The 23,926-nt window shown below is 51.3% G+C and overlaps 8 protein-coding genes across 10 annotated transcripts; 2 read left to right on the top strand and 6 right to left on the bottom strand.

Moving 5' to 3' along the window:
• Positions 1-1,421, top strand: AAFC00_001180 (uncharacterized protein; the record flags this gene model as incomplete). The annotated part of the gene is made up of 3 exons (XM_069340340.1): positions 1-99; positions 205-445; positions 784-1,421. The coding sequence occupies 3 exons, from the start codon at positions 1-3 to the stop codon at positions 1,419-1,421; spliced, it is 978 nt and encodes a 325-aa protein (XP_069203808.1).
• A 504-nt stretch (positions 1,422-1,925) lies between these two features.
• AAFC00_001179 (uncharacterized protein) lies at positions 1,926-3,434 on the bottom strand (the record flags this gene model as incomplete). 2 transcript variants are annotated; one of them, XM_069340338.1, is made up of 2 exons in its annotated part: positions 1,926-3,049; positions 3,131-3,434. In XM_069340338.1, 2 exons carry the CDS (start codon positions 3,432-3,434, stop codon positions 1,926-1,928), a joined length of 1,428 nt encoding a protein of 475 aa, XP_069203806.1. The 2 variants fall into 2 exon arrangements, with proteins under 2 accessions (XP_069203806.1, XP_069203807.1); XM_069340339.1 differs by having other exon boundaries at positions 3,131-3,416.
• Positions 3,435-4,437: 1,003 nt separating this feature from the next.
• AAFC00_001178 (uncharacterized protein) lies at positions 4,438-6,429 on the bottom strand (the record flags this gene model as incomplete). Its single annotated transcript, XM_069340337.1, has 1 exon — positions 4,438-6,429. The coding sequence occupies one exon, from the start codon at positions 6,427-6,429 to the stop codon at positions 4,438-4,440; it is 1,992 nt and encodes a 663-aa protein (XP_069203805.1).
• Positions 6,430-6,920: 491 nt separating this feature from the next.
• AAFC00_001177 (uncharacterized protein) lies at positions 6,921-8,213 on the top strand (the record flags this gene model as incomplete). The annotated part of the gene is made up of 3 exons (XM_069340336.1): positions 6,921-7,540; positions 7,704-7,864; positions 7,933-8,213. The coding sequence occupies 3 exons, from the start codon at positions 6,921-6,923 to the stop codon at positions 8,211-8,213; spliced, it is 1,062 nt and encodes a 353-aa protein (XP_069203804.1).
• A 562-nt stretch (positions 8,214-8,775) lies between these two features.
• On the bottom strand, positions 8,776-10,762 carry AAFC00_001176 (uncharacterized protein; the record flags this gene model as incomplete). 2 transcript variants are annotated; one of them, XM_069347899.1, is made up of 7 exons in its annotated part: positions 8,776-9,066; positions 9,120-9,580; positions 9,639-9,690; positions 9,745-9,909; positions 9,988-10,020; positions 10,237-10,289; positions 10,342-10,762. In XM_069347899.1, the coding sequence occupies 7 exons, from the start codon at positions 10,760-10,762 to the stop codon at positions 8,776-8,778; spliced, it is 1,476 nt and encodes a 491-aa protein (XP_069203802.1). The 2 variants fall into 2 exon arrangements, with proteins under 2 accessions (XP_069203802.1, XP_069203803.1); XM_069347900.1 differs by lacking the exons at positions 10,237-10,289; positions 10,342-10,762 and having other exon boundaries at positions 9,988-10,014.
• Positions 10,763-13,928: 3,166 nt separating this feature from the next.
• On the bottom strand, positions 13,929-14,803 carry AAFC00_001175 (uncharacterized protein; the record flags this gene model as incomplete). The annotated part of the gene is made up of 2 exons (XM_069340335.1): positions 13,929-14,207; positions 14,258-14,803. The coding sequence occupies 2 exons, from the start codon at positions 14,801-14,803 to the stop codon at positions 13,929-13,931; spliced, it is 825 nt and encodes a 274-aa protein (XP_069203801.1).
• Positions 14,804-15,256: 453 nt separating this feature from the next.
• AAFC00_001174 (uncharacterized protein) lies at positions 15,257-16,944 on the bottom strand (the record flags this gene model as incomplete). The annotated part of the gene is made up of 2 exons (XM_069340334.1): positions 15,257-16,583; positions 16,637-16,944. The coding sequence occupies 2 exons, from the start codon at positions 16,942-16,944 to the stop codon at positions 15,257-15,259; spliced, it is 1,635 nt and encodes a 544-aa protein (XP_069203800.1).
• A 406-nt stretch (positions 16,945-17,350) lies between these two features.
• AAFC00_001173 (uncharacterized protein) lies at positions 17,351-18,943 on the bottom strand (the record flags this gene model as incomplete). The annotated part of the gene is made up of 2 exons (XM_069340332.1): positions 17,351-18,358; positions 18,416-18,943. The coding sequence occupies 2 exons, from the start codon at positions 18,941-18,943 to the stop codon at positions 17,351-17,353; spliced, it is 1,536 nt and encodes a 511-aa protein (XP_069203799.1).
• Positions 18,944-23,926: the final 4,983 nt, after the last annotated feature.

Genomic DNA, 23,926 nt, shown 5'->3' with positions numbered 1-23,926 from the left:
ATGGCGGCCTCGTATACCTTCGAGGACTATTCGGGCGCCGCGACTTCGCTCTCGGATAATCCCTATGATGGGCTGATTGAAACCTGCCACAATGATCCCGTAAGTTAATTTCCAGTAAGATCAAGTCAGAAACACACATAGAATGAAGAGAAGCCATGTAGAAACGACCATCTGAACGAGCGAAAAGTGACTGATAGTCCCCAGAAAGAGATCCAGTCACGATATGATACTCATCGAACTGCGCGGACGGAACAGCAGAAGAAAAAGCTGCTGTCTGCTGAATTCGAGGGCGTAGTCATCGATCAGATACTCAAACGTCTCGAGGACCCTCTGGAGCCTGACTATAAAGACCCGAGACATTGCCTGGTCTTCTGGGCTCGTCCGCCTCAGGAGGTCAAAGAAGTGATAGCTGAGGTCCAGCGGAGGTTGAAAACAGTAGCTCCCAGTAAGTCGTGTTGAGCTTTTCTTAATTCCAGAGTCTCCTTTCTCTCTCATTACTTTGCATTAAAAAGGCGCGACGACTGGCTGGGCAAGAATCAAGTACGGAATGTACAAAGTCCCACAGCCGGCAGGCAGGTACGCGCCGAAGCCGAAGTATCGCCAGGAGAACGCCAAAGAACGCGTCCATTTCTGGATATGGCAATAATTGCTTCTATCGCTTTTCCATCCTCACATTTGACATGATCACGGACCACCTCCCCCCCTTACAACACCTTTCCTGACTCAAGTCGCCACAAAGACCCCTAGCCGAAGCAACACTAACACTACTATCACCCAAAAAAGATCTCTGGACAATGCCACAATCATCCCTCCACATGACAGCTCTAGAAATAACCCACTCCCTGACCGCGCCCGAGATCAACGCTCTAGTGTCCCAGATCGAACCGCACATGGCCGCGATAACAGACTACAGCTACGAGAATCCGCAGTGTCGAGCGCGTCTGGTCAAGCCTTCTCTGTCCTTTGACGCTCAGGCACTTGCTCTGTCGTTTTTGCCTGCTGCGGGCGAAGATCTTCCTTCTGCTTCTGCTAGCGAGGGCCGGAGGACAGCAGAGGCAGATACGTACACCTACCACCACTTGCGCAGAGACCTGTTCTCCATGGCATCAGCCACGGGCGTCAAAGTAGCAAGTAGATACGTCGTCCCCTCGGCTCACTTGACAGTGGCGCGATTCATCGAGAGCAAAGACTTTGAGACGGCAGATGGGGAAGTGGACGGTGGCAAAGTAGCTGAGTTGGTCGAGGTCATCGAAGGTATCAACCAGTGGTTGAAGGAGGAGTTTTGGCCTGTTGATGGCGAGGAAGGGAAGAAAAAGGGCCTGGCTTGGGTTGTGGGCGAGGAAAAGGGGTTCGATTCCAGGCAGGGCGCGTTGTGGTATGGTAGTGGTGGAGAGACTGTCAGGTTGGGAAAGGGGTTTTGAATTCTTTATTTGTTCTTATAGAGGGCGTTGGCTAGTGTCATAGAGCATGGTCCGAAGAAGGATAACGTATTTCGCAGACTAGATATCTGATACATGGATTACATATACGGAATGACTATGTATTATCCATTCTCCATCCATGACAATTCCATGGCGAAAATATCACACATACAGAATGATTTGATATATCATTAATGCTCAATCCCATAAATAATTCATCACAGATTTATTCTCGTTAACACTCATGAGCAAGGTAATACACTACAATACATTAAGGCCAGATAAGCGCGCATCGTAAACCAGTCGTCAAGCCCACAACCAAAGTCCCATCCATGCATCGCATGCACGAAAGGCCCAATCTTTTGAGTCTGGTATCCCACCCCAAACCCTATATTAATTGATGAACCACAAACCCCTGGAGAGGTCCATCCCCATCCGGCCCCCAAACCGGCCCAGTTGAGCCATATAAACGAAGCCCCCAGTGACGCCGCACGACTCTCAATCTCAAACCTTGACGCCCACCCTCCACCCCTCGAGTTTCACCCTGGCCGCCAAAAACCCCGACGCACCCACAATACACATGACGCCACACCAAATCTGCAACCCGACCCAGCTGCCTTGATCAGCGTCAATGATCGCACCCCCGATCGGATTGCCACAAAGCGCTGCGATCGCCATGAATGCAAACACCGTTCCCGTCCTAACACCAATCTGTCGCACATCAGGCGTGATCTGGGCCGTGAGCGCAGGCGCGAGACTGACGAATGCGCCGCTGCCGAAGCCATACAGAGCCGCGAAGATAATGATAGGTGTGTTGGCTGTTGCGGGCAGCCAGAGCGCCAAGACGATGATGCCTGTGAAGTAGGAGAGCACGACCATGGCGTTGAAGCGGCCGATTTTGTCGGCGATGATGCCTGGGAGCACGCGCCCGAACAGCGAGGCTGCGTTGAGGATCGAGATCAGGTAGCTTGATAGCCGCTGGGACATGCCGAAGGAGATCGCTTCTAGGGGCAGGTAGTTGATGGGTAGGAAAAGCCCGAAACAGAAGAAAAGGGATGCGAGGGTCATGAGGACGAAAGGGGGTTCTCTTAGGGGGCGGAGGAAGTCCAGGATGTCGAATTTCTTGCGCCGGTGCGTCAGCCGGCTTTTGATGGTCATGTTGGCGATGGTCATCATGAACAAGATCAGGAACGCGCAGATGCGCATTGTCCATGCGAAGCCGACTTTGGGGATCAGTTGCGCTACCATGATGGGGAAGATGACGCCTGCGATGCTGGACCCTGCAGCCATGGCCCCGAAAGCTGCTGCGCGTCGGCGGAAGAACCATGTGGGCATTACTGATATCGCTGGATAGAAACACATGCTCGCTCCTGCGGCGGAGCAGAAGCCTTGCGCGAGCAGGAATTGGTAGTATTCGGTCGAGAGACTCGTCATCATCAGTCCAAAGACATGCAAGAATGTGCCGAGGAGGAGGATGTAGCGCGGTCCATACGAGTCGAAGAAGTAGCCTATCAGTGGGCCAAGCGCGAACATGAAGAACACTTCGCACGAGGGGATCCAGGCGATCGTGCTCGATGTGTAGGATCTGAGCTGGTGGGTCTGATAGTATTCCTGGAAAACTCCTATACCTATCGTTCGTCGGTGTCAGCGTGCTCGGCAAATAACAAGATACAGCGACGAAATGGCTGCGTAAAGGGGTAAACACATACAGTTGATCCACCCAAAAGAACAGAATAGACAGCAAAACCCTCCCACCAACACCAACCAAGCCTCGAGTCCTCCATCGGGGTTATGTCTCGGGTCGAACGCTGGAGGTCCTCCTAGCTTCACACCACCTTTCTCGACATCGCCTCGTTCATTTGCGGACGAGGCGCGTCCTGACGAAGTACCTACCAAGGGTAGAGACTTCGCTTCGGTCGCATGGTGACCATCGTCCTTTTCGAGTTCGTCGCTTGTCTTGCGAAAATAATCTGTAGCGACCGTCGACGAAGACATGCTCTGAGGTCCTGCCATCACCGCGTTTGCAGAGCTGACTTGGAGACAAAAAGACAGAAAAATCGCGACGACCTGTGATGTGTCTCTTGCAGTGACCCAAGAGTGAGGTTTGCTACGTACTAGCTACCTCTAACGTGCAGCTGAAACAGTGCAAGGGGCTCGTGATAGGTATAGCTTCCGATGAAGGGATCTTTTTATATCTTTCTGGATCCGACGGACGAAAAAGCCGATGGAAGAAGAGCAGAACGAGAAACAAAGGACATACACTTATCTTATACAAGACTACTCAGAGAAGCCACCTACCTTAGCTATACAGGGTACTACTTGTGGCGTTGTCGACATATTGGCGATAACTACCATTCCAGCAGTACTGCATGTCGCCTGAAACGGCTCGGCCGTTCGGTCATTCACAGAGAGAATGGTAGAGGCGACGGGGGGACAGACAATCGGGCTTGCTCCAAACTTGGACCCCGTTGCAGGGCGGCGCTAGTGGATCTGGGGAGAGCTTCATCCGAGCTGCTTCGGCCGAGATGTTTTTCTCCCTTCCTCATGTCCTTCATCCACACAGAGTTTCGAAGGTCAATTCACTTCATGATTTGCGGCCTGTCTGCTTGACATGAAATGCGATCAGCCTTACCGCATGCAACGTGGATCTACCAATTGTGGCTCCTTTCGCAGTATTTGTGAAGAATATAGGTTCACTACAGATCCGGATCGTCTTGCCAAGGGTAGATCGACTTCAGCCTTGCAGCAGCCATAGTGAATAGAGTCCGAGTAGTATATCACAACGTAGAGATCTTGTGTGATCCATGATAGTGGAACATCCATATTAGCACAGTGTTTGGCAAAAGAGTGAGAATGATTGATGTGGTTGGTAGAAACAGCTTGAGCTGCTTTAGTGAATGTAAGATCTATCGAAAAAAAAGTCATTCACCATCTGGTCCAGTCCCTCAAGACACAGGACTGGAAAAAAAGGTAGTGCGTCGGCACTCAGACCGCCGAATCGTCCATGTTTCTCGCATCACATATCGAGCAGCTCTTCTGCATAGTCATCCAGCTCGACAATCTTGAACTTGTCACCCCATTCCTTTCTGAATGCAGACTTCTTGTAGGCCTGACTGATGTTCTTACTCCAACTGACCAGCTCGACGCGCCAACCGGCCTTGAGCGCTCTCTGTGTCATCTTCATAAATCCTTGCGAATACTCGGCTTGAGCAGCGTCTCCGGTCGCTAGAACCATCGTGGAGGGCTCCTCAGTATCGACGATACTCTCCATCATTTTCAGGTGGAGGATTTCATCGACACCTTGCTCGACGAATGCTTCGGGTGCGTACACGGGGCCCGAGGTTGTTTCCAAGCCACTGCCACCGCTTTCGCCTCCGCTGTTGCTACCAGAGCGAAATCGGCCCCCTTTCTCCCGCTTCTTGCGCTCCATCTCCTGGAAGTATTTTTGGCGGTCGGTCAGCTCCCGAGCCTTTAATACTTTGTCCAGAAGACTGCATTCGTATCCGATCTCTCGGGCAGTATCGAATGCAAGTAGGTTGGGTTTCGAGCCCACCAAGACTCGCTTGGCAATAGGGCGTCGACGTTCCATAAGAAGAGCTAATGCGCCAAAGGACAAATTGACACGTGGGACATGAAAGTGTTGCGGAATATCTCTTGATCGTTTGAGTTGATCGTGGAAACCGATAAAAATGTTAGAAGCATCCACAAAGACATGAATACCTTTGGGATTGTTTGAATGATTGGCCAAGTTTGCTGGCTTGACGAGGTGACCTCGATCTTCGTAAAAATCGGAGACAAGTTTCAAAAGAAGAGCCAAGTCGCGGTCTTCGCCGGTGCGAACGATCTTGGGCTTGATGATGTTGCGGTTGTTGCTGTGCTTGGACGGTGATTCACTGAGTTTCTCGATGGTACCGTCAGACGTAAGAGTAGGCTGAGTCAGGTTCGTATGACGAGTTGGCTTGACAGAAGCAGGCAAGAAAGAAGGCGACCTGTTGATTTGTGCAAGCTTGTCCTGAAGATTGACGACCGGCCACTCTTTGCGTTGATTATTCTTGCCATCAGTAGCTGGTGTCTTGTGTGTGGTGGTGATAGGCTGAGAGTGTTTCCGACTGGCTGCAAGGGGAGTCTTCGGTGCTGGTGTCGAAGGAGCGGCATCAGAGGCCTGAGTACTCTTGGAGCGATGAGGTTGTTTTGTTGGAGAGCGAGAGCGCTCCCTCTTCTCGAAGAATGACTCTGGTGACTTCTTCACAGGAGTGATGAGCGAACTTTCTGATTTCGATGGCGTTGCATTCTTAGCAGCGGCAGAAGCAGCAGCGGCAGTGGCCGAACATGATCTGAGGTTGTATCTCGGAGTCGGTGACTCAGAAACAACAGTGTGAACACTAGCCTTGCGAGCTGGAGTGAAGCGGTTTGGGTGATCATCGGCTTCCGATTCGAAGTCGCTGGCAGAAACAAGAGCCTCGGCGCCCAATTTCTTCCGCTCTTGCCTGTTCTTCTTCTTCCTCTGCGTCTTGGTAAGCCTCACCGGCTCTTGTGAGGACGATGGAGCGACGTCGAAAAGACCACCGGCGCTCGCCTCATCCCTCCATTGAATGCTCTTCTTGCTCGGAGTCAGATAGACTGCACCGTCACTGGTGTAGTCTGTCTTGACAGGAACTCGCTCTCTGAGTGTTGGAGAGATTTTCTCAGAGGCGGTCGAAGTGGGATTGGTGAACTTGGGGATAGGAGCTTGGAGTGGTGCTCCCAGATACTCCCACACCTTGTCGAAGTCTCCTAGACGCACACCACCGTTCGAGGTGCTTTCGAAAGCGCCAAAGGGAGAGTGATTGGGTAGTGACTGGGAGACGCCGAAGTCAAAGTCATTGACGGCAGCGGCAGCCGCCACAGCAGCGGAATGGGCGGGTATTGATTGGGCCGGACTGGACGACGGTGGATTGGCATCAAGGGTGTTGATGAGCTTGAGCACCTGAGAAAAATCCCAGGCTTTCTCGGTTGTAGTTGTAGTCATCTAGAGTCGATGACACCACGAGCGGGGGTTGAATACTTGGAGGGGTTGTACAGGATGCAAGTGATGGAAAGCAAGGTAGCTGTTGTTTGGTCTGTGAGTGGGGAAGTGGCGGTGGAGGGGCACTGAATGTACGCTGCAACAATCCAAAGACGGTGATTAACGAGAAATCAACGGAATTATAGAGCTTTCTTGCGGAAGGATACGAGAATCAAATGATCCACAATGCCAATCATGCTATGTATAAGAAGTGGAAGGATAATGTTGGTTGTTTCGGACAGGAAGGTGGGAGGCAAAAGTGTCTTGATGGTGAATGCCTTGCGAGTGAGAGGCACATATGCATGACTCATGACGCCGACTGCATTCTCCACACTGGCCCGTGCGTGACTCGAAGGTACATGCTGCAGGTACCTTAGTCGCCACATACTGTACTGTACAGATACATCGATGGTATTGTGTAACACCGATGAGGACCGCAGAGTCATAGCAGTAAAATGTCCGCCGACTTCTGGGCTGGCTATGTTTCCGGAGCAGCAGGAATCATAATAGGGAATCCCCTCGACATAGTCAAGGTTCAATTGCAACGACAATCACCACCATTGTCATCATCATTAGCACCGGTCCTCCGAGATGTCAATACTGTCCAGCCGACATTCACATTCAATGATTTACCCACATCCATCCGTAACCTGCTCAAAGGCACAGCAGCTCCTGTCTTGGGCTATGGCGCTCTCAACGCCCTGATGTTCATGACTTACAACCGCAGCATGGCCGCACTCTCACAAGATCCGTCTCACCCGTCTTCTTTGTCTAAGACATGGATATCTGGCGCCGCTGCGGGTCTAGCTACGTTTGTTGTTTCTGCGCCTACGGAGCTGATCAAATGCCGTGCTCAAGTCAGCAACAGTGCCCCTCCTCCTTCTTCTTCCTTGCCATCGTCTTCGTTGTCTTCATCTTTGTCGTCTGCATCTTCTTCTTCTTCTTCTTCTTCTTCTTCTTCTTCTTCTTCGTCGTGGGCCATCGCAAAGCAATTGTGGAGAGAAGGTGGTATCAGGGGCCTCTATTGGGGTGGTGCAATCACGAGTGTGAGGGATAGCGTAGGCTATGGGTTCTAGTACGTCTCCACTTCTTCTTTCCATCATAAGCAACAATGTGTCTACCCATTCTCCATTCCTTTTCCATCATCTCCTCTCCATCAAGTGAAAACTATACATAAATCCCAAAGAAAATAAAATCCAAAGACCACAAACCAACCAATCGTCCATGGAAAAAAACAGTTTCTGGTCCTACGAGTTGAGCAAACGCGTCCTGATCACCAACCACTTCTCCGAGCCCACGAAATTAACACCAACAACAAAAGAAGCCCCAGAATGGATGTCCGTCCTCTTGTGCGGAGGAATAGCAGGCGTGGTGACGTGGGCCTCGATTTTCCCTCTCGGTAAGATCTAGTCCTACTTACGTCTCCATATCACGACCGTGTACATGAGGGACTGACGCCAATAACAGACGTGATCAAAACCCGACTGCAAACCCAAGATATCACCCCGGCCCAGCAAGTACAATCACAACATCCTGCCGCCTCGGAAACCTCACGACTACTCAACAATAGCCCCCAACAACAGACCAAGCTTTCCTCGTATCAAATCGCCAAACAAGCCTACCAGACAGAAGGCCCAAAAGTGTTTTTCCGAGGTCTGGGCGTCTGCAGCGTGCGCGCTTTCTTCGTCAATGCTGTTCAGTGGGCTGTGTATGAGTGGGTTATGCATTGGTTTGCTGTGCGGCAGTAATGGCACTGACAATATCAATGGTACAACCCGTAGTGGCGGCAGCAGCAGCAGCAGTAGCAACAGTGACCGATGCAATTAAGCAGTGGGGTTAGAGGCTCGGAAAACAACCTGGCAAATAGACAAGTATGTAGACGATCATCTGCCCTGTCGACAGGGACAGGACATGCCAATTACTTGGTTTCTGTATATATGTCACTCTTGGTACGAAGAAGAAACAAAAAAAGGATCTAACCCTCAAATATAGATGTTTGACTCTCGTGGACCATCACTTTTCCCTGTCGAAGAAGACGGAAGAAATCAAAGGCGTAGAGAATAGACATGTACTTCCTCTTGCATTCGTTGTGATCAGATAAAAACAAGTAACACGCACGGCTTTTACGCCAGCCATGCCTCTTTTTGGTGGTCTCGCAGCTTTTACGACACAGTCTTGTCTGATCCCCTCCCTCTTTCCCGCACCATCTTGGTTCTCTAACCCAGAGCTTCTTTAAAAATGTTCCAGCAAAGTGAAGGGCAGCATTCACTGCACCGTGACTCCTCAGAGGTCCATCCTGCCTTCGTCCATTTACATGATCTGGTCTTGAGTGAGGCCGGCAGTGGCTTCCTGACCTTGCATAGGGTCGGCGGGCGCTTGCTGGTTGGCGTACTTGACATAAGTAAGACCCAGAGGACGTCCGCCATACTGGTAGCCAGAAAACTTGGCGATTGCAGTAGCCGCGTTGTCTTGGTTGTCGAACTCGACAACACCGGTACCGCGAGAGCGGCCATTTGGCTCGTACTGAATCTCGGCGCGCTCGACCTTTCCGATGGTGGTGAAGAGCTCAACAAGATCCTCGTTGCTGGTAGACCATGGCAACTGTTGATGGGTTAGCAAGCTGTAACCCGGTAATTCACGTCTAAATGACTTACGTTGCGGACGTAGATAAGAGGGCCTGGCTCGCCTCCAGACGTAGCGAAATCGGTAAAGGGGTTAGGAGCGGAAGCAACAGCGGGTGCAGGGGCGTTGAAACCACCGGGTGCACCCCCACCATAACCTCCAGCAATTCCGCCACGGCCTCCGCCGAAGCCGCCTCCGAAACCTGGAGCGCCGTAACCTCCGCGGCCTCCCATGAAAGCGCCACGACCACCGCCGAATCCGCCGCGGCCTCCCATGGCGCCAAAGCCACCACGGCCACCGAATCCACCACGGGGAGCGCCAGCAAAACGATCCTCTCTGACCTCGAGGGCACGGCCGTTCCACTCGTACCCATTGAACTGCGAAATCGCATTCTGTGCATCCTCGGGGTTATCGAAGGCTACGATACCAGAGCCCTTCATGCGTCCATCAGGAGTGACGTGAACGTCGGCGCGGACGACGGTTCCAGTATGAGCTATTATGATAACGTCAGCAACTCCTGAAAGTATCATCATCGGATGTGGAACCCTCACCAGCTTGACGGAATAGATCCTTCAGGTCTTGCCAGCCGACGGTGTATGGCAGCTAAGATCCGGGTCAGCGAGGTACGACATGATCGCTAAGCATCAGGTAACAAACGTTTGAGACATAGATCTGAGAGCTGGGCATGCCACCTCCCATGCCGCCTCCCATGCCTCCACCGAACCCGCCGCCGAAGCCACCACGAGGAGCTCCGCCGTCAAAGCCACCGCGACCCATGCCACCCGTAGGGCCACCGGAAAATCGAGGCTCTGACTCGCGATCCTGGAAGATTTTCATCATGTCAGTCATTGCCTGCTCAAGAACACGGAAAGAAGCTGGACATATTGGAAATCAACTTACCTCGCGCACGTAGACAAGTCTACCCATCAAGTTCTGGTTGGATAGTGTGTTGACAGCATTCTGTGCTTGATCTCTTGTCGCATATTCCACAATTCTAGGATGTGCATTAGTCATTGAACCAAACAAATATCTTCTTTGGTCAAGCTTACCCGCATCCCTACAATCACCCGGACGAAAGTCCAATCCGTCAATCCATTATCCATAAACCAAAAAGAAAGCCAGGGAAACCAGCCAATATCAAGAGCCCACCTTCGACATTCCATTCGGAAGAAGCAACACATCTGCGTAAAGCACATCACCAGCTGTGGAACAGGTCAGTGTCGTCACACCAAAGTCACGAAGCCGCAATCTTACCTTGACGCATGAAGTCCTTGAGATGATGCCACTTGACATCGTAGGATAGGTTGCCGACGTAGACACGGCGGTCCTGTTGAGACTGCTCACGCACGTTCTGCATCATCTGATCTTTGTTGGCTCCACGATCCTCGAAATTTCTCGCAGGGGCTGCTCCTGCGCCGCCACGTTCTGGATAAGCAGAGGAATTGTAACTCGGTCCACCAGATGCACCGTTGATGGGTGAGCGAGACCTGCGTTCGTGTCTGTAGTCACCGCCGCGAGAGCGGGATCGGGATCTGGAGTCAAACGAGCGGCGGCGGTCGCGGCGTGCGGGTGATCTAGAACGGCGACGTGAGTGGGATCTGTCGCGCTGGAAGAAAGAGTTAGCAAACCAGATATCAGTGAAGCTCCACGTTTCGCTAGGCTCGACTAGTTCCATCTGGGTTGAGCAGGTGAGGTGGCTTCCAGAGTGTGATGAAGCAGCGAGGGTCGAGTGTGATGCGCAACTCCTTTGCGCCGAGTGGTTGCCTGGGAATCGCAATGATGGCAGCTGAGGTGTGAATTAAGAGAACAATAGACGTATCAATTCGGATGCGGGGCTGCGCGCGAGTGAAGTGAGATGCAGCGCAACAAGTGACCGTCTGTCCTGCGCCTCGCAATCACTGCAGTGTGACTAAACAGTGGGTCGCGGTGCTGTTGGCAACTATTTCTGGGGCGTCCTTCGCGCGGACTGACATCCGCCTCGGTCGCGAATGCAAGTCCCGTCACCCATCCTTCAGCCCCCAGACCCACGTGTCAATGCCAACCAACGCACTGCCTGAGCAATGTCGGTATGATCCACATATCAAGGTCAAAGCAATTTCTCTTGATCGGTGTTGCCAGCCAGTCCAGGTCCTTGCAGCGATCCGTAGTGGTTCGGCGAAGCCATACCTCGCTCTTGTTCCAGGGTGGTCGTTCCAATCCAGGCCCGTAATGCTCTGCCCACGCAGAGCTTGAAAAATTGTGTGCGATAGGGGAGTGATGGAGATTAAGAAAGGTTCTATGTGACTTACGCTGTCGCGCGGACGATAGGAATCCGAATCTGCTATTGACGGGCGAGAGTAAGCGGAAACGTCTCCAAGCAGTCGAGCTATCAGAGGCAAAATCAAGGCAAGAGTCGACCACAAACAAAAAGACAGGTCGTGATAAGAAAAGGGAACTGCAGAATTGGAATCATACCCATAGTGTGAGATCGGGGTGTTGAGGTTGTTTAACGGCAATAGGTCGCCGGAAGAAGCAGGCGCGGTCGTCGTGTGCACGAACACCACAGCTGAGGGAAGGCTCAGATTGACCAGGGTGTGGGCTCGTCCTAATCCACGCGTGAGCAGCTAGTTTCAGCCAGTCACGAGCAGAGAACTGGGCTTGTGAATTGAGGTATGGGCAATTGAGGGGCTGTCTACGACGCTACTCGAGTATTGAGGGGGGAAACGCGGCTGCACAGGGTCTGCGGGCTCATCGAGAGGAGACCTCGAGGCCAAAGTCAAGCTCGCACCTCGAGCGGGCCGCGGATGGACGCCTTGCAGCAATAGTATCGCCGATGATCACAGTGTCTCGTTCTCGCTCTCAGAACCGGCCCTCGTGCTTTCATGCTCTCATCCTCGCCATGACTTGTGGCGGTACTGCAAAGACCGATTGCGGCGCATGCCTCGAGCCCACTGATTCATGGCGCATAGATCCCGTACAGCCCATTTGCCCACTTTATCTCTCTCTGTGTCTCTCGCGCTCTCCTGACCATGGCCGATCTGATCCAGAGGCCCCCGAATTGCCCACTCTCTGCATTCGTATATGCGCACATGCGCAAAGCGCATATATGGCTCGAAGTGGGACTGTGATGGAAGACTAACCTCGAGTATCCACGCGCGTTCGGATAGCTGGCTTGGGACAGCTGGACGCGCAAGTTGTTGATCGTGAGTATGTGGCGTTGTAGAATCACAACAAGCTCCAATCACCCTAGTGTCAAAGTATGCGCTATGTAGAAGCTTTGGTGTCTGAGAAGCAAGGTACAGTAGCAATCTGCCTCGCGTGAACGAGACGATGAGTAAGGCGGTCGATTATCGGATCGACCAAAGAAGGACGGTTAGTGATCGAACTGTGATGAAGCTGTCCCTTTGCGGAGGTTGAAGCCTGTGGGAGGAGAAGCTGCCTTGGCAATCTGAGGGGCCGGCCAATCAATCGACGCCGATCCCGTCATCAACAATCTACACGCTTTGGCCAAGTCTTCCTTTAACTGAACCTACCTACATGATTCCACTGTGATCATCGAATACCTTACCCAACGCAATACCTAAAGCACCCATGTGGATAAGGTACCTTGGTGGACGCGACCGCAAGCAAGTGTCAATCAAGTATGAGGATGTTCTTGAATCACCTTAGCCGCCGTCGACTCGCGCTTGATCGAAGCTATATAACACAGGACTAATATGTCGATCACGAAGGTCTATACTATATGCCTCTTCGTGACATTCTCAAGGGCTCCTGTCGATCCAGCATGGTATCTCGTGTCTGTGTATCAGAAGCCGTTTTTCGCGAGAGGATGCTTAAAAATACGCTTTGCTCTGGTGCTTTATGCCTCCTCGGATCTGTGAAGGTGTGAGAATATTCCACTGCTCTGCTCGGGCTATTGTGGCTAGGTCGGCACCTGCCAATGTGAAGACGGCAAGTGGTTGCAGTAGCATGCCACTTGGGGGCTATGCACGGTGGAGATATATGTGTACTTTAGCTACCTTGGCTTGTCGCATCACTTCGTACAAACAAGTATGATCACTCTACAGTAATGATACCCCCAACGATCAAGTCGTAGTTACATGCAGATGCGGAATGTGCTGCATGGTACCTTGTCCCTTACGGCAATCACTGTAAATCACTTCCGAGAGTGCCGTGACTGCAGTGTGGTAGCTGATCTGTGTCCGAGACGTATACGAAGTGGTCGTCCAAGTGCTTCGATATGAGCTTCCAGACGTGACCTTCCAAGCTACCTGATTAAGCAAGAACGGCAGAACCTACCTCGGCCAGCAGGCAAGCGAGCTCACATTGATTTGAGCGCAGAGCCGTGTAGAAAGACTACAAGTATACTTGAGGCACTGCGATCTAGGGTGATAGAAGGGGAGCGCCCCGGCACTGTAACTACCTTAGGTAAACACGTCGCATGATTCGTTCGGCACCATCGGACGCAGCCCGGAAGACGTAATATATATGAAGAAGCTATCTAAGCGTGGTTGCTATCGCATATCAGGTAGCCCTCTGTAATATTATATGCTGGGGGTCCTCGTGAGCCTGTGTAAGCTCTCCACTTGTCTCTGTTGCCAGACAGGGTCAATGAGAGAGCTTCTTCTTCTTTGCAAGAAGAATATCGTGGATTACGTATGAGAAAAGAAGTACATGGGCGGAAGAGTGAAAGTTTAGCATGCTACTTTCACTTCATCAGCACGTCGGAGATCAGGCCTGTGGTATGTAATTGGGGGGGCACAGTCCTTGTTCGAACGCAGACGTCGCCGCCTTCTCCCTGATGTAATGCTGATCGTCTCATACGCAAAATTCCTCATGTATTGTGCAATGCAACATTGCCCTTAGACAATAGTCTCTAGCTTTCTAGCGTACTCCAAGGTGTTTTCGATGACCTGGCCACTGGCAGCAAGGATGTCTTTCTGGCCCTCGGCCATCTCCTCTGCTTGCTGGGGGAAGTATATGCGGCCCTCCTTTGCCACCCAGCCGCGCGATTGGGCGAACTGAATGACAGCGCCCTCTGAATCTAGGAACAACAGGTTCTTGGCGTTGGCGATTGGCAGCGAAGGGTATGCGCGCTCGCTGCACGAAGCAATCTCGGAGCGAATGGTGTTGACAAGGACCTGTTGATGATTAGAAAGCGATCCGCCGTGGTCTGCGTGCAGACACTCACCTCCGAAAAAACAGCGAACTCTTCGCTGGGTACTCTCTCGCCCTTGGTCTCACCCCACACTCTATCGTAGCTTCCCTCCATCAGAGCCTGTTCGAGTCTCATGGGGTATTGAATGAATGCATCTTCATCCAGCTTCTTCTTGCCGCCGTATGCCGTATCCAAGCTCTCGATGACAGTGTGAAAGCCTGCATAGTCGCCTTGACTGAGCAACAAGAGGAGATGGAGACCGGTAACCTTGCTCTTGTTGCCACCCTTGTCATGGCTCCCCCATCGCTCGGCAGGTAATGAGTAGAAGGGTTGGAGCTGCTGGAAGTATCTGGTGAATGCCTGAGGGTCCTTCTGTCGAATAGAGATGAGAGCACCGAGCTCAAGCACTTCGCGTGCAAGTTGGAGGTGGTGAGTGGAATTCTCAGGAGAAGGCACGAGCGCATTCAGCTTCAGGAGAGACAATTTTGCACGCGATAGCAGTGATGATGCATTGCTGAGGTTGTGTGGTGAGAGAGTGTGTAACTGCTGGATCGTCTGCTGAACCTCCTTCTCCGCCATTTTATCTACAGTCGAGGGTGGGATATGTCGTGTATCTAGTTACGTTCTTGCTGTCGATGTGGTTCTGCAGATTTGATGGGGTGGGATCAGATGCGGTGGTGAAGGTGCAGGCGTGGTGTTGATGAAGTTTGGGAGGCGTGTGATGACGGTTCAAGTTCAGGTACGGACAGACACAGGCTCACAGGGCAGCTACGACTTACTTACGGAAGGTACTCGCTGCAGCCAACCCCATCCGCGCTCTGACCTCGCTGCTGGCGGATCTACCCGCATGTTCTTGCTTACTGCACAATCTAATCTCTTAATCTCTACAATTATAATTGCTTCAGTCTTCGAGCCTCACTTTGTGTTACATTGAATTGTTGATACAACTTTTCTATGTCTGGTCAGACTTCTCGACTCGTGCAGAGGATTGACCCCTTCTTCCAATCCATAGATGCAGCAGCAAGACTCACCTCAGTCTCTCTTGTGTCCAACCTTGCCTATCCGGCGAAGACCCCATGATACCAGAAGTAATGTCACAACACTGCTGGCAAAGCAATACCAGTACGCTGCCCTGTAACCTACCATCAACGCCTCTGCGTCCTTCTTGTCGGCATAGTCCGACTTCCTTGTGACCGAGCTGGCAATAACAGCAACCAATGCCAAGCCCACGCTCTTACCAATCTGGCTGATAGTGTTAAAGACACCCCCTGCCAATCCTTGAGTCTTGGGTGGGAAGGAAGACGTGATGACAAGATTAGAAATTGTGAACAGTGAATCCGGAGCTATTGGCAAGAGTATGTTGGCAATGAAAGCCGAACTCCAATAGCTCGACCCAGGGCTGGCAGTGATCAACGGAACGGCAGAGAAACAGGCGATGAAACATGCTCCCGCAACCAGTACGTCTGCTCTTACGCGCGACACCAGCAGGCCTATCAACACATTGGCAGCCACTCCTGTCACAGGCGCTGGCAAGAAGCGTATCGACGCCTGGATTGGGGTCAGATGCTGTGCGTGCTGGAAGAAGAATGTCGTAATGGTCTCCTGAGCATTGAACGCGCCCCACGTCATGAACACAGCGAGGCAGATGGTTGTAAACGTTCGCGTGCGCCAGAGTGAGTTCGGAATGATAGCTGGTCGGCCAAGGCGTTCTTGTCTACCAACCCACACGATGAAGCAAGGTATGAGTGCAAATGCCGTACTGAGCAAGGCGATACTGGACGGCTCTCGTATATTGCTCGTACTTCCCGTGATGCTGGCAAAGACGTAGGAAAGCATGGCGAGCGAGGTGCTAGCGATAATAGCACCCACCCAATCAATCTCGTGGGCCACTCGCTCCCACTTCTGGTGCCATGTGAGCGCCAGCCCGTCAGGTCGTGTAGTGTTTTTAGGCAAGCCAAAGAAACCGATAGCGAAGATGACTGCATTGATAGCTGCAGCAATATAGAATCCGACCCTCCAACCGATGGTTTCTGTCAGCACACCACCAAGGGTCAGTCCAATCGCGAAGCCAACAGGCTGACCCCCTCCCATAGTAGCAAAGGCTACATTTCTCCTGCTTCCGCTGAATGATCCAGTAATGATGCTCACAGCGCTTGGTAGACAGAACGACAGCGATACACCAGACAGAGCCCGGAAGAGTATTAAGTCCGTCGCGGTCTTCGAAAGGCCACAGCCCAACACAAAGCCAGCTTGCAGGACACAGCCAGTCAAGTACATCAACCTGCTACCAAGTGTATCTGCGAGACTTCCAGACAGCAGAAGCGTGCAACCACATGTCAATGCTTGGATGGAAGAAGGCCTGGCTTATGTCATTACTAATCGCATTACTGCTGCGCTTCGAGAAAAGCTCACCATAGTTGCAAAGCTCCGGGTATCTCTAGATCAATGGTCAATTGAGGAAGTGACACAGTGACCATGCCATTAAGCATGGACCCGATACCCGTGACAAGAGTAGTCGAGAGAATGATGATCAGAGTTCCACTCTTCGAAGTCACCGGTGCTGGCAACGAGGCCTCTGCTGCCGCTCCTTGCTCATCATCGCCATCCCGCGCCTGCGATTCCCGATCAATTGGCGCCAAAGATGTCAGACTTCCTACGCTTTTGGGTGCCGAGTCAACCTTCGTGGGCATAGAATGTAGCTCAATTGATGTGCGCGACATGGCTTCTCACGTACCACAATCAGATGACAATAAGAAAGGATACTGATGAGCTGTCTTATCATGAAGTAAAGGAGGCAGAAATATCACATACCAAGGGCGACCCACGAAGCTGCTCTGCATCTTTATAGTTTGACTCCTCGTCCCGTAGGATTCACCATTCCGGGGTACTCTTGCTTATCACGATACGGGAGAGCTCGATGCACAAGGTAGGAACGGAGCCATTCCGCGCTCACAAGGTGGGGTCAAAGCAACATAGCAAAATTACGGCGACATAATATGAAGAAGGCAAAAGTCTTGACGACGTGTAATCATGCTCTCGTTTTATTTTTGGTCTTTCGAAGCTGCTGCCTGTTCGTACCGCAGTCTTTTGGGTACTACGTGAATATGTGCGTTATACAGGTCCGAATCATTGGATCTTCACCCTAGGTTCGAGTAGCAGTTCTCCTTGAGGACCCGTCTTTTCAACGAAACCCTCTGCCCTTGTGTGTATCTTTCTGCCTCTAAGCCAGGTCTCCTTGACCACGCCCTTCATGGTCTTGCCTTGATAAGGACTACATTTGTTGCGGAAGAGCATTGTGCTAGGCTGAACAACAAACTCGGCTGTATCATCAAATACGGCAATGTCGGCATCAAAGCCTACACCGAGCTCTCCTTTCCGGTCCTCGAGGCCAACTTGTATCGCGGTGTTCTTGCAGCACCACTGCACGATCTCTTCTATCGTAATGTTCCGTGACTGCGACTGTGCTTCGGTCCAAAGAATGCTGAGACCTAGTCCGACACTGCTGATGCCGCCCCAAGCAGCAAAGAAATCGCCGTCCACATCCTTGCTAGCCTCCGCCGCTGGCACCGCACCTGCAACGTGCGCTGGTAGCAGTTTCAGGTTTGGTGTGCAAGGAGAGTGGTCTGAAACGATGGTCTTGATGCAACTGTTGTCTGAACGACACATCTCTTTCCACAGACCGTCTTGGTTGCTTTGGCTGCGGATAGGTGGACAGCACTTGTGCCTGGTGTCACCTTTCTCGATCGCTTCAGCGGCGAGTGAGAGGTAATGGAAACACGTCTCAGCCGTGATTTGCACACCCTTGGCTCGAGCTTCTCGTAGCAGGGGAATGGCTTCTACGGCTGACAGATGCACAATGTGAAGAGGTAGGTTCGGCGCTAGGTGTGCGAGGCTAAGAATTTCCAGGATCGCGTACAGCTCGAATGATGAGGGCCGGGAATCGAGGAAGGTCTGATAGACATCCAAAGGTCCGGTCGGTTCAAGAGGCGGTAAAGACCACTGTACATCGTCGCCAACGGATTGTGTGACAGGAGGGATCATCTCTGCATGAAACATGACTGTCGTTGGCTCATCGGCTAGCTCTTCGAAGACTTTTGTGATATCGTCTGCTGAAACTGCGGGAAATTCATCGACCTAGAGGCCGGATTAGCAAGGTTGCAACCAGCATGGCCTGTTAACAAAAACACTTACACCACTGTCGATAAGGAACCCCTTGAAGCCTCTAACACCTTTCTTCACCAACGGCTTCAGTTCTGCCGCGTTCCCTGGCACTATCCCACCATAGAATCCCACATCGACCCAACACTTCCCTTGCGCAGCTGCGATTTTCTCCTCGAAGCCAGCCAGTGTGGTGGTTGGAGGAATGGCGTTCAAGGGCATGTCCACAACGGTAGTCACACCTCCAAATGCAGCAGCTCTTGTTCCAGTCCAAAATCCTTCCCATTCCGTCCTTCCCGGCTCGTTAAGGTGAACATGTGCGTCTACAAGTCCGGGGATGAGAATATGCGGTGAATGGTCGACATATGGTGTGCCTGGTGGGAAGAACGAAGGGTCCAAAACCGAGTGATATATGGACTGTATTTTGCCAGTGACGGTAGAGATTACAATGGTTGCAGCGCTTTCCCTGTTTCCGACGACGGCTCTAGATGAAGCAAGAACGGTGATGTCGTTCCCGGTAGACGAGGAAACTCTCGACCCCTCCGTAGCATGAGGAACCATATTGTGCGTTTACTGTTTATCCCAGAAACACAAAACCGGCACTCTTGCGGATGTCAAGTAATGCTGTTATGAGGAGATCACAGAGGATGTTCTCTGTCAGCGGTAAATCTTCAGGGGATAAAATACTTGTGGAGCCAGAGCTGAGTCGTTCTCTACTATGGAGGGATAGTGTAGGTGAGGAAGAAGAGGAAAAGGAAGAGAAATGACTTATGGTATGAGTGGCTTTAGAAAACACCCTATTATTATTCCCACTAGACCGCTCAGACATCACTTGACAACGTGGGGTATCGGGTATCCGTCCTTACCTTATCTGAGCGCGGAAGATCCACCGGGATCATAGTGGTGCACAGAATGAAACAATACCTGACGCTGCTAGAGCCTTCTCAACATAACTGCTACGTCCTGAAGTGACATTGTGCGTCGTTGAAAGTAGCCGTCATCAAGCACTCTCTTTGCCGTGACCAGCTGAACATTGCTCCTCTTGCACAGTCAATTGACGACCAGGGTGAACTTATTACTCGATCAAAACCACGGAGAGTTCAACACGTGTCGAGGCGGACGAATCATTGGGGCCACTGATAAGGAAAACGATGGGATGAGGTCGGCCGGGTCCGGAGAGAGGGTTTATCCACTTCTTGGCGGTCGTCTGCAGCCGAGTCCTGATAAGATTAGCTCCTTGGTCGGTTGTGTTGATGCTACTGTGTATAACTTAGGTAGTTGCTGTCATTGTTGTAGCCTGGGATCTGCTGTGGCTTGATTTTGATAGGTATGCATCACCTCTCTTATACAGCGATTAGAGCACTACATAGTTCACCGAAAGGGAAGGTCTTCGTGCTCCTTCTTGCTCTACAAACACTCACCGGCTGTTTCCGGTGTTTCGAGGAAAACTTACGCAGACCCTGAACCTTGTACGGCGTTCACATCGTTAGCATTAGAATTACTCGATATTTATCGAGTAATCATCGAGTAAGAGATTCGGAAGCATTCAGCACATCTCTGCGCATAAAAGGGGGGGGCGCATCGGCTGGAGTTAACCGAGGATACAGGATGCAAATGACCGGTGCGCCACGTCTGTATCATGGATTATGTAGGTACGCTAGGTAGTTCTCCTGTACAATGTTTATGTGTGACTATCGAAAGTATTCTAGTAAACCCAGGGAACTGTGCGCGACTCACTGTGTCTGAAGTGACCCATGATTGCATTGCATGGTCCTCTGTATGATCCGAATATGACTTCTCTGCACGACAAGAATGCAGGTATACTGCTTGTGACAATACGCGCGATGTAAGTAGTTGTGGACTTTTGGTGTGTTTGCGGCATCGCGACACCACAACTTCTGCAGACCAGTCATGTCGAGAAAGGTACATATCCCCAGGGACAAAATCTACGGTTGGGACCTTGCTTGTATCGCCCTCTTTCAGAGCTCTACAGGCTCCATCGCATTGCATAGGGCCAGGACGAACCAGGGCAGAACCATTCCAATGAGTTGCGATGATGATGCAGGACTGGTCGATCAAGCCAGTCAGAATTGTTCCGGGGATACAGGCCATTCGGGACCAAGTACGCTCTATTCCGGTATCTTCTCCAGACCTTGCAGTGCAAGCTATCGAAGCTACTCTGTCATCCGAAAACGGTTGAATAGTGAGACAACATGCATTCCTGGCTGATACCGCTGGTGGTGACATTCCTAGCGGAAGGATGGTGCAGTTTCGGATTTGCAAGCTATGAGTCTAGATCATCAGTTGCCTGGAAATGGAATGACTTCCTGGAGAACTCACACAGTGCACCCATGGCTTGTCAATGTCACGATGACGATCGGCGGTAATGAAGGGAGCCTACTTAGACTGCGCAATGCTGAAAGTGTCTCTGACAAGTCCGAATACCAAGCTGTTGGTTTCCCTAGGTGCGATGAAGTATTCCGAGGGACCAACACGTTGTTGACAGCTTGGTATCATGGTCTTCTTGCGGAAGACCGATCATAGTCGTTCCGCCGCTTAGCTCCAAATAGCAAAGCACGACTTTTGTCCCTCCTGCAATGGGTTGTATGGAGAAAAGATGGATTATGCCTATCCCAGATAGTCGACGAGACTGCTCGTAGGCTTGCGCTGTTGAGTGCGATCGCAACCACTCAGGCTCCATTTAGGAGATCCTGGATCGAGACCCTCCTTGGCAGAGTAGAAGTGAGAACTACACTCGTGAATTTTCTTGACAATACTCCATCCTGTGTGGCTCCGGATCCATACACATTGGCTGTATTGAGCGTAGTAGACGTTGAAGAAGCACTGATCGTTGGCAAGACATAAGTCTGCTCCATCTCGCCATGGTCATCATCATTTGTTGACGACTCGGTATCCTCGGTCATTCTGCCGACCCTGATCGAGTCCAATGCTGAATTAAGGCTATGCTCTTGCCTGAGCCATCGCAAGATCTCCAAGGCTTCGCCTTCTGGTCGGGTCCTCAACATCTCTATGAGATCACGCGAAAGTTGCGATTGCTCTTTCAATACATCGTATTTGCGTTTCAAGGCAACGATCGGTGGAGCATCTGGATCTGCAGTCCAGGAGCATGTCGTCTTCTTGTGACTGCATGATAAACACACTGGCCTATGTCCATCGCACTGGAGCGAATCAGGAATGCCTTTGAGTTCGAAAAGGCCGCAGACGAGCGAAAGGTGAGGACAAGAAAATGAAGGAGCGAGAGGAGAGACAAGCATAGCTAAATACCTTTGTTTTTCTCTTGCGGCAGGCATTACAAGCAACGATGATCTGCTGTCGCTTCCTTCGAGTTTCGATACCAGTGTCATGGTTGGGCGGCGTCGAGTGGGTGTCGGAACCAGACGATGTCTTCGTGGGTAATATTGGCCGGTAGTTGCGCTCCATCTTTTAAGATTTCTGTGCAGCACTAGAGAATGGCTTCTCAATCGACAGGAGCATGCAAAGCAACATATAGTGATAAAATTCGCCAATTGCCTTCCACGCACAATGATGGGCCGCCTCTAGCATTCAATGATGCAAGTGTCCGAGAAGAAACAGCAACACAAGTAAGGTAGGCCCTTTCGTTCATGATCGACTCTAAGGTACTGTATCATACTTACTAAAAGGGCGAGGGGTGTACGCAAGCGGCTAAGCGGTACAATGGCTAGGCGTGGCGAACTGTCACCTCCTTTGATCGAGGCGGGTGCCCGAATCTCAACATGGCAACACGGATGTTTTGACTAGGATGCAATTGGGGGCCGGGTTAGTGTGAACAGCTGCCTCGATGAGGGTCTGGCCTCAGCCTCCAAGTTTTGGTACAGGAGAACTGAGACGAGAGACATTGACTTCACCATAGCTTGTGTGGCTTGGCATTACATTCTGTGTCGAGGACCTCAGATACATGGACTGGCAGAATCACATCGCGCTCTCCTATTCTAACGCGGAAACCTCGCCCAATGGCTACCAAATGCCAATGGAGAAGTCTTGGAACTTTAGTACGGCATAGTCCTGATGTAGCAGCTAGGTTCGTAAGAGGGCTTTCGATACCGTGAGTGAAATGCTCCGGGAAGTAAGGAGCACCTCTCGCGATCATCGAGATGATGAGTCGTGCAATACCAGAGCAAATGAACAAATATTGCGTTTAGCATGGGTCGCGACAGGATTAGGGCAACGCTTTACTGTCATCGTCGATGGAGCGGAGAAAACTACGGTAGTATGCGATCTGGACCATTGGTATCATGTGTTTGTGAAAGATGAACCCGCATAGAGCATAGTGTACACAACGTGCTTGGCGACTGACACGTTATCGCTTATGTCTGCTCTTATGCTAAGTGCGGCAAAGCGCCTAGCTTGGCTCGCTTTGCAGTACTTTCTGTACGGTACCTCAGTTCGCGTCGACTTATTCGTGTGCAAGGGCTTTTGTTTCGGAGTTTGATTCCGCTTGGACAAGACTTGCTGGAAGTCCAGACCTCAGTGCTGTATTATTGGTGCTGTAACGTCGATTTTATTGAAAGATAAGGTCACCGAGGGACTCGAGCTCCGACGCCTCCTGATACTGACACTTGCATTGCACTGATCATGTGTCAGTAATGGAATCCGTCTTCAGAGGTGAACATGCATCGAGGAAGGGAATAGAGTGCTACACTCCCTGCACATCGCCGACAGGAAGCGGGTTCGACTTGCCCTATGATGGAAAGCATTCCGATTCCATGTGAATTTAAGCTGGTGATTGATACACGACAACTGCACTTGTTGAGTCAGCGCTGTCCATGGTGCGAGAACCGAACTCTGCACGTTGCCGTGCAGCTGTGTTGAACTACTTGAAACATGATAAATAAGGCTCTTGAGATATCACGACCTGCGGCGCGCGCGTGGCATCTTTGTACTACCGCACCATATCTGTGCGTATATCAAATCGAGGTGCTACGGCATGTAGCCACCATACAATTCAGGGATCTTCCATGTACCTATTGGTTCAAGTCGGGTTATGCATACCTGATTCATGCTCATTATCTCGGAGATGAATTCCGAAGCAATCCTGTCTGATGTTTGCTGATCATTATGACACCTGCTATGGCGAACCGGCACCGAAATGGTATTATCCTGTAACACAGTCAAGCCATTTACGAGTGATCTCCCGAAACCTGTCGGTCCATTCAGCTACCGGGACACTAGAGGAGCCGGCACTTTCTTCGAATATGATTAATGTGTCAGTTATTGTCCCGTTCAGGAAGAGTGTTCCACACGGCCCTATACGCCATTGCGGCTGGCGCACACGCTTTCTATCGAACATGAAATCTCGGAACTCACGGTTTCCGTTGCTGTATGGATTTCACAAAGTTGAAGTCAGAAAGTCTTTATAGGATCGCCAAGCAAATGGCTCCGAGAATATTGTAGCCCGCTCCTCCGCGCGTATAGGAGTTGTACCACGACTTTTCTGTCTCTAATGCGCGTAGGGTGAGGCGAAGCTACTACGGAGATAAGAATACTTTGTTGGTCGCGACACTC

This window comes from Neodothiora populina (genome assembly GCF_041146345.1).
Source record: "Neodothiora populina strain CPC 39397 chromosome Unknown canker_contig_12, whole genome shotgun sequence".
NCBI lineage: Eukaryota > Fungi > Ascomycota > Dothideomycetes > Dothideales > Dothioraceae > Neodothiora > Neodothiora populina.
This window is presented reverse-complemented; position numbering and strand designations above follow the sequence as displayed.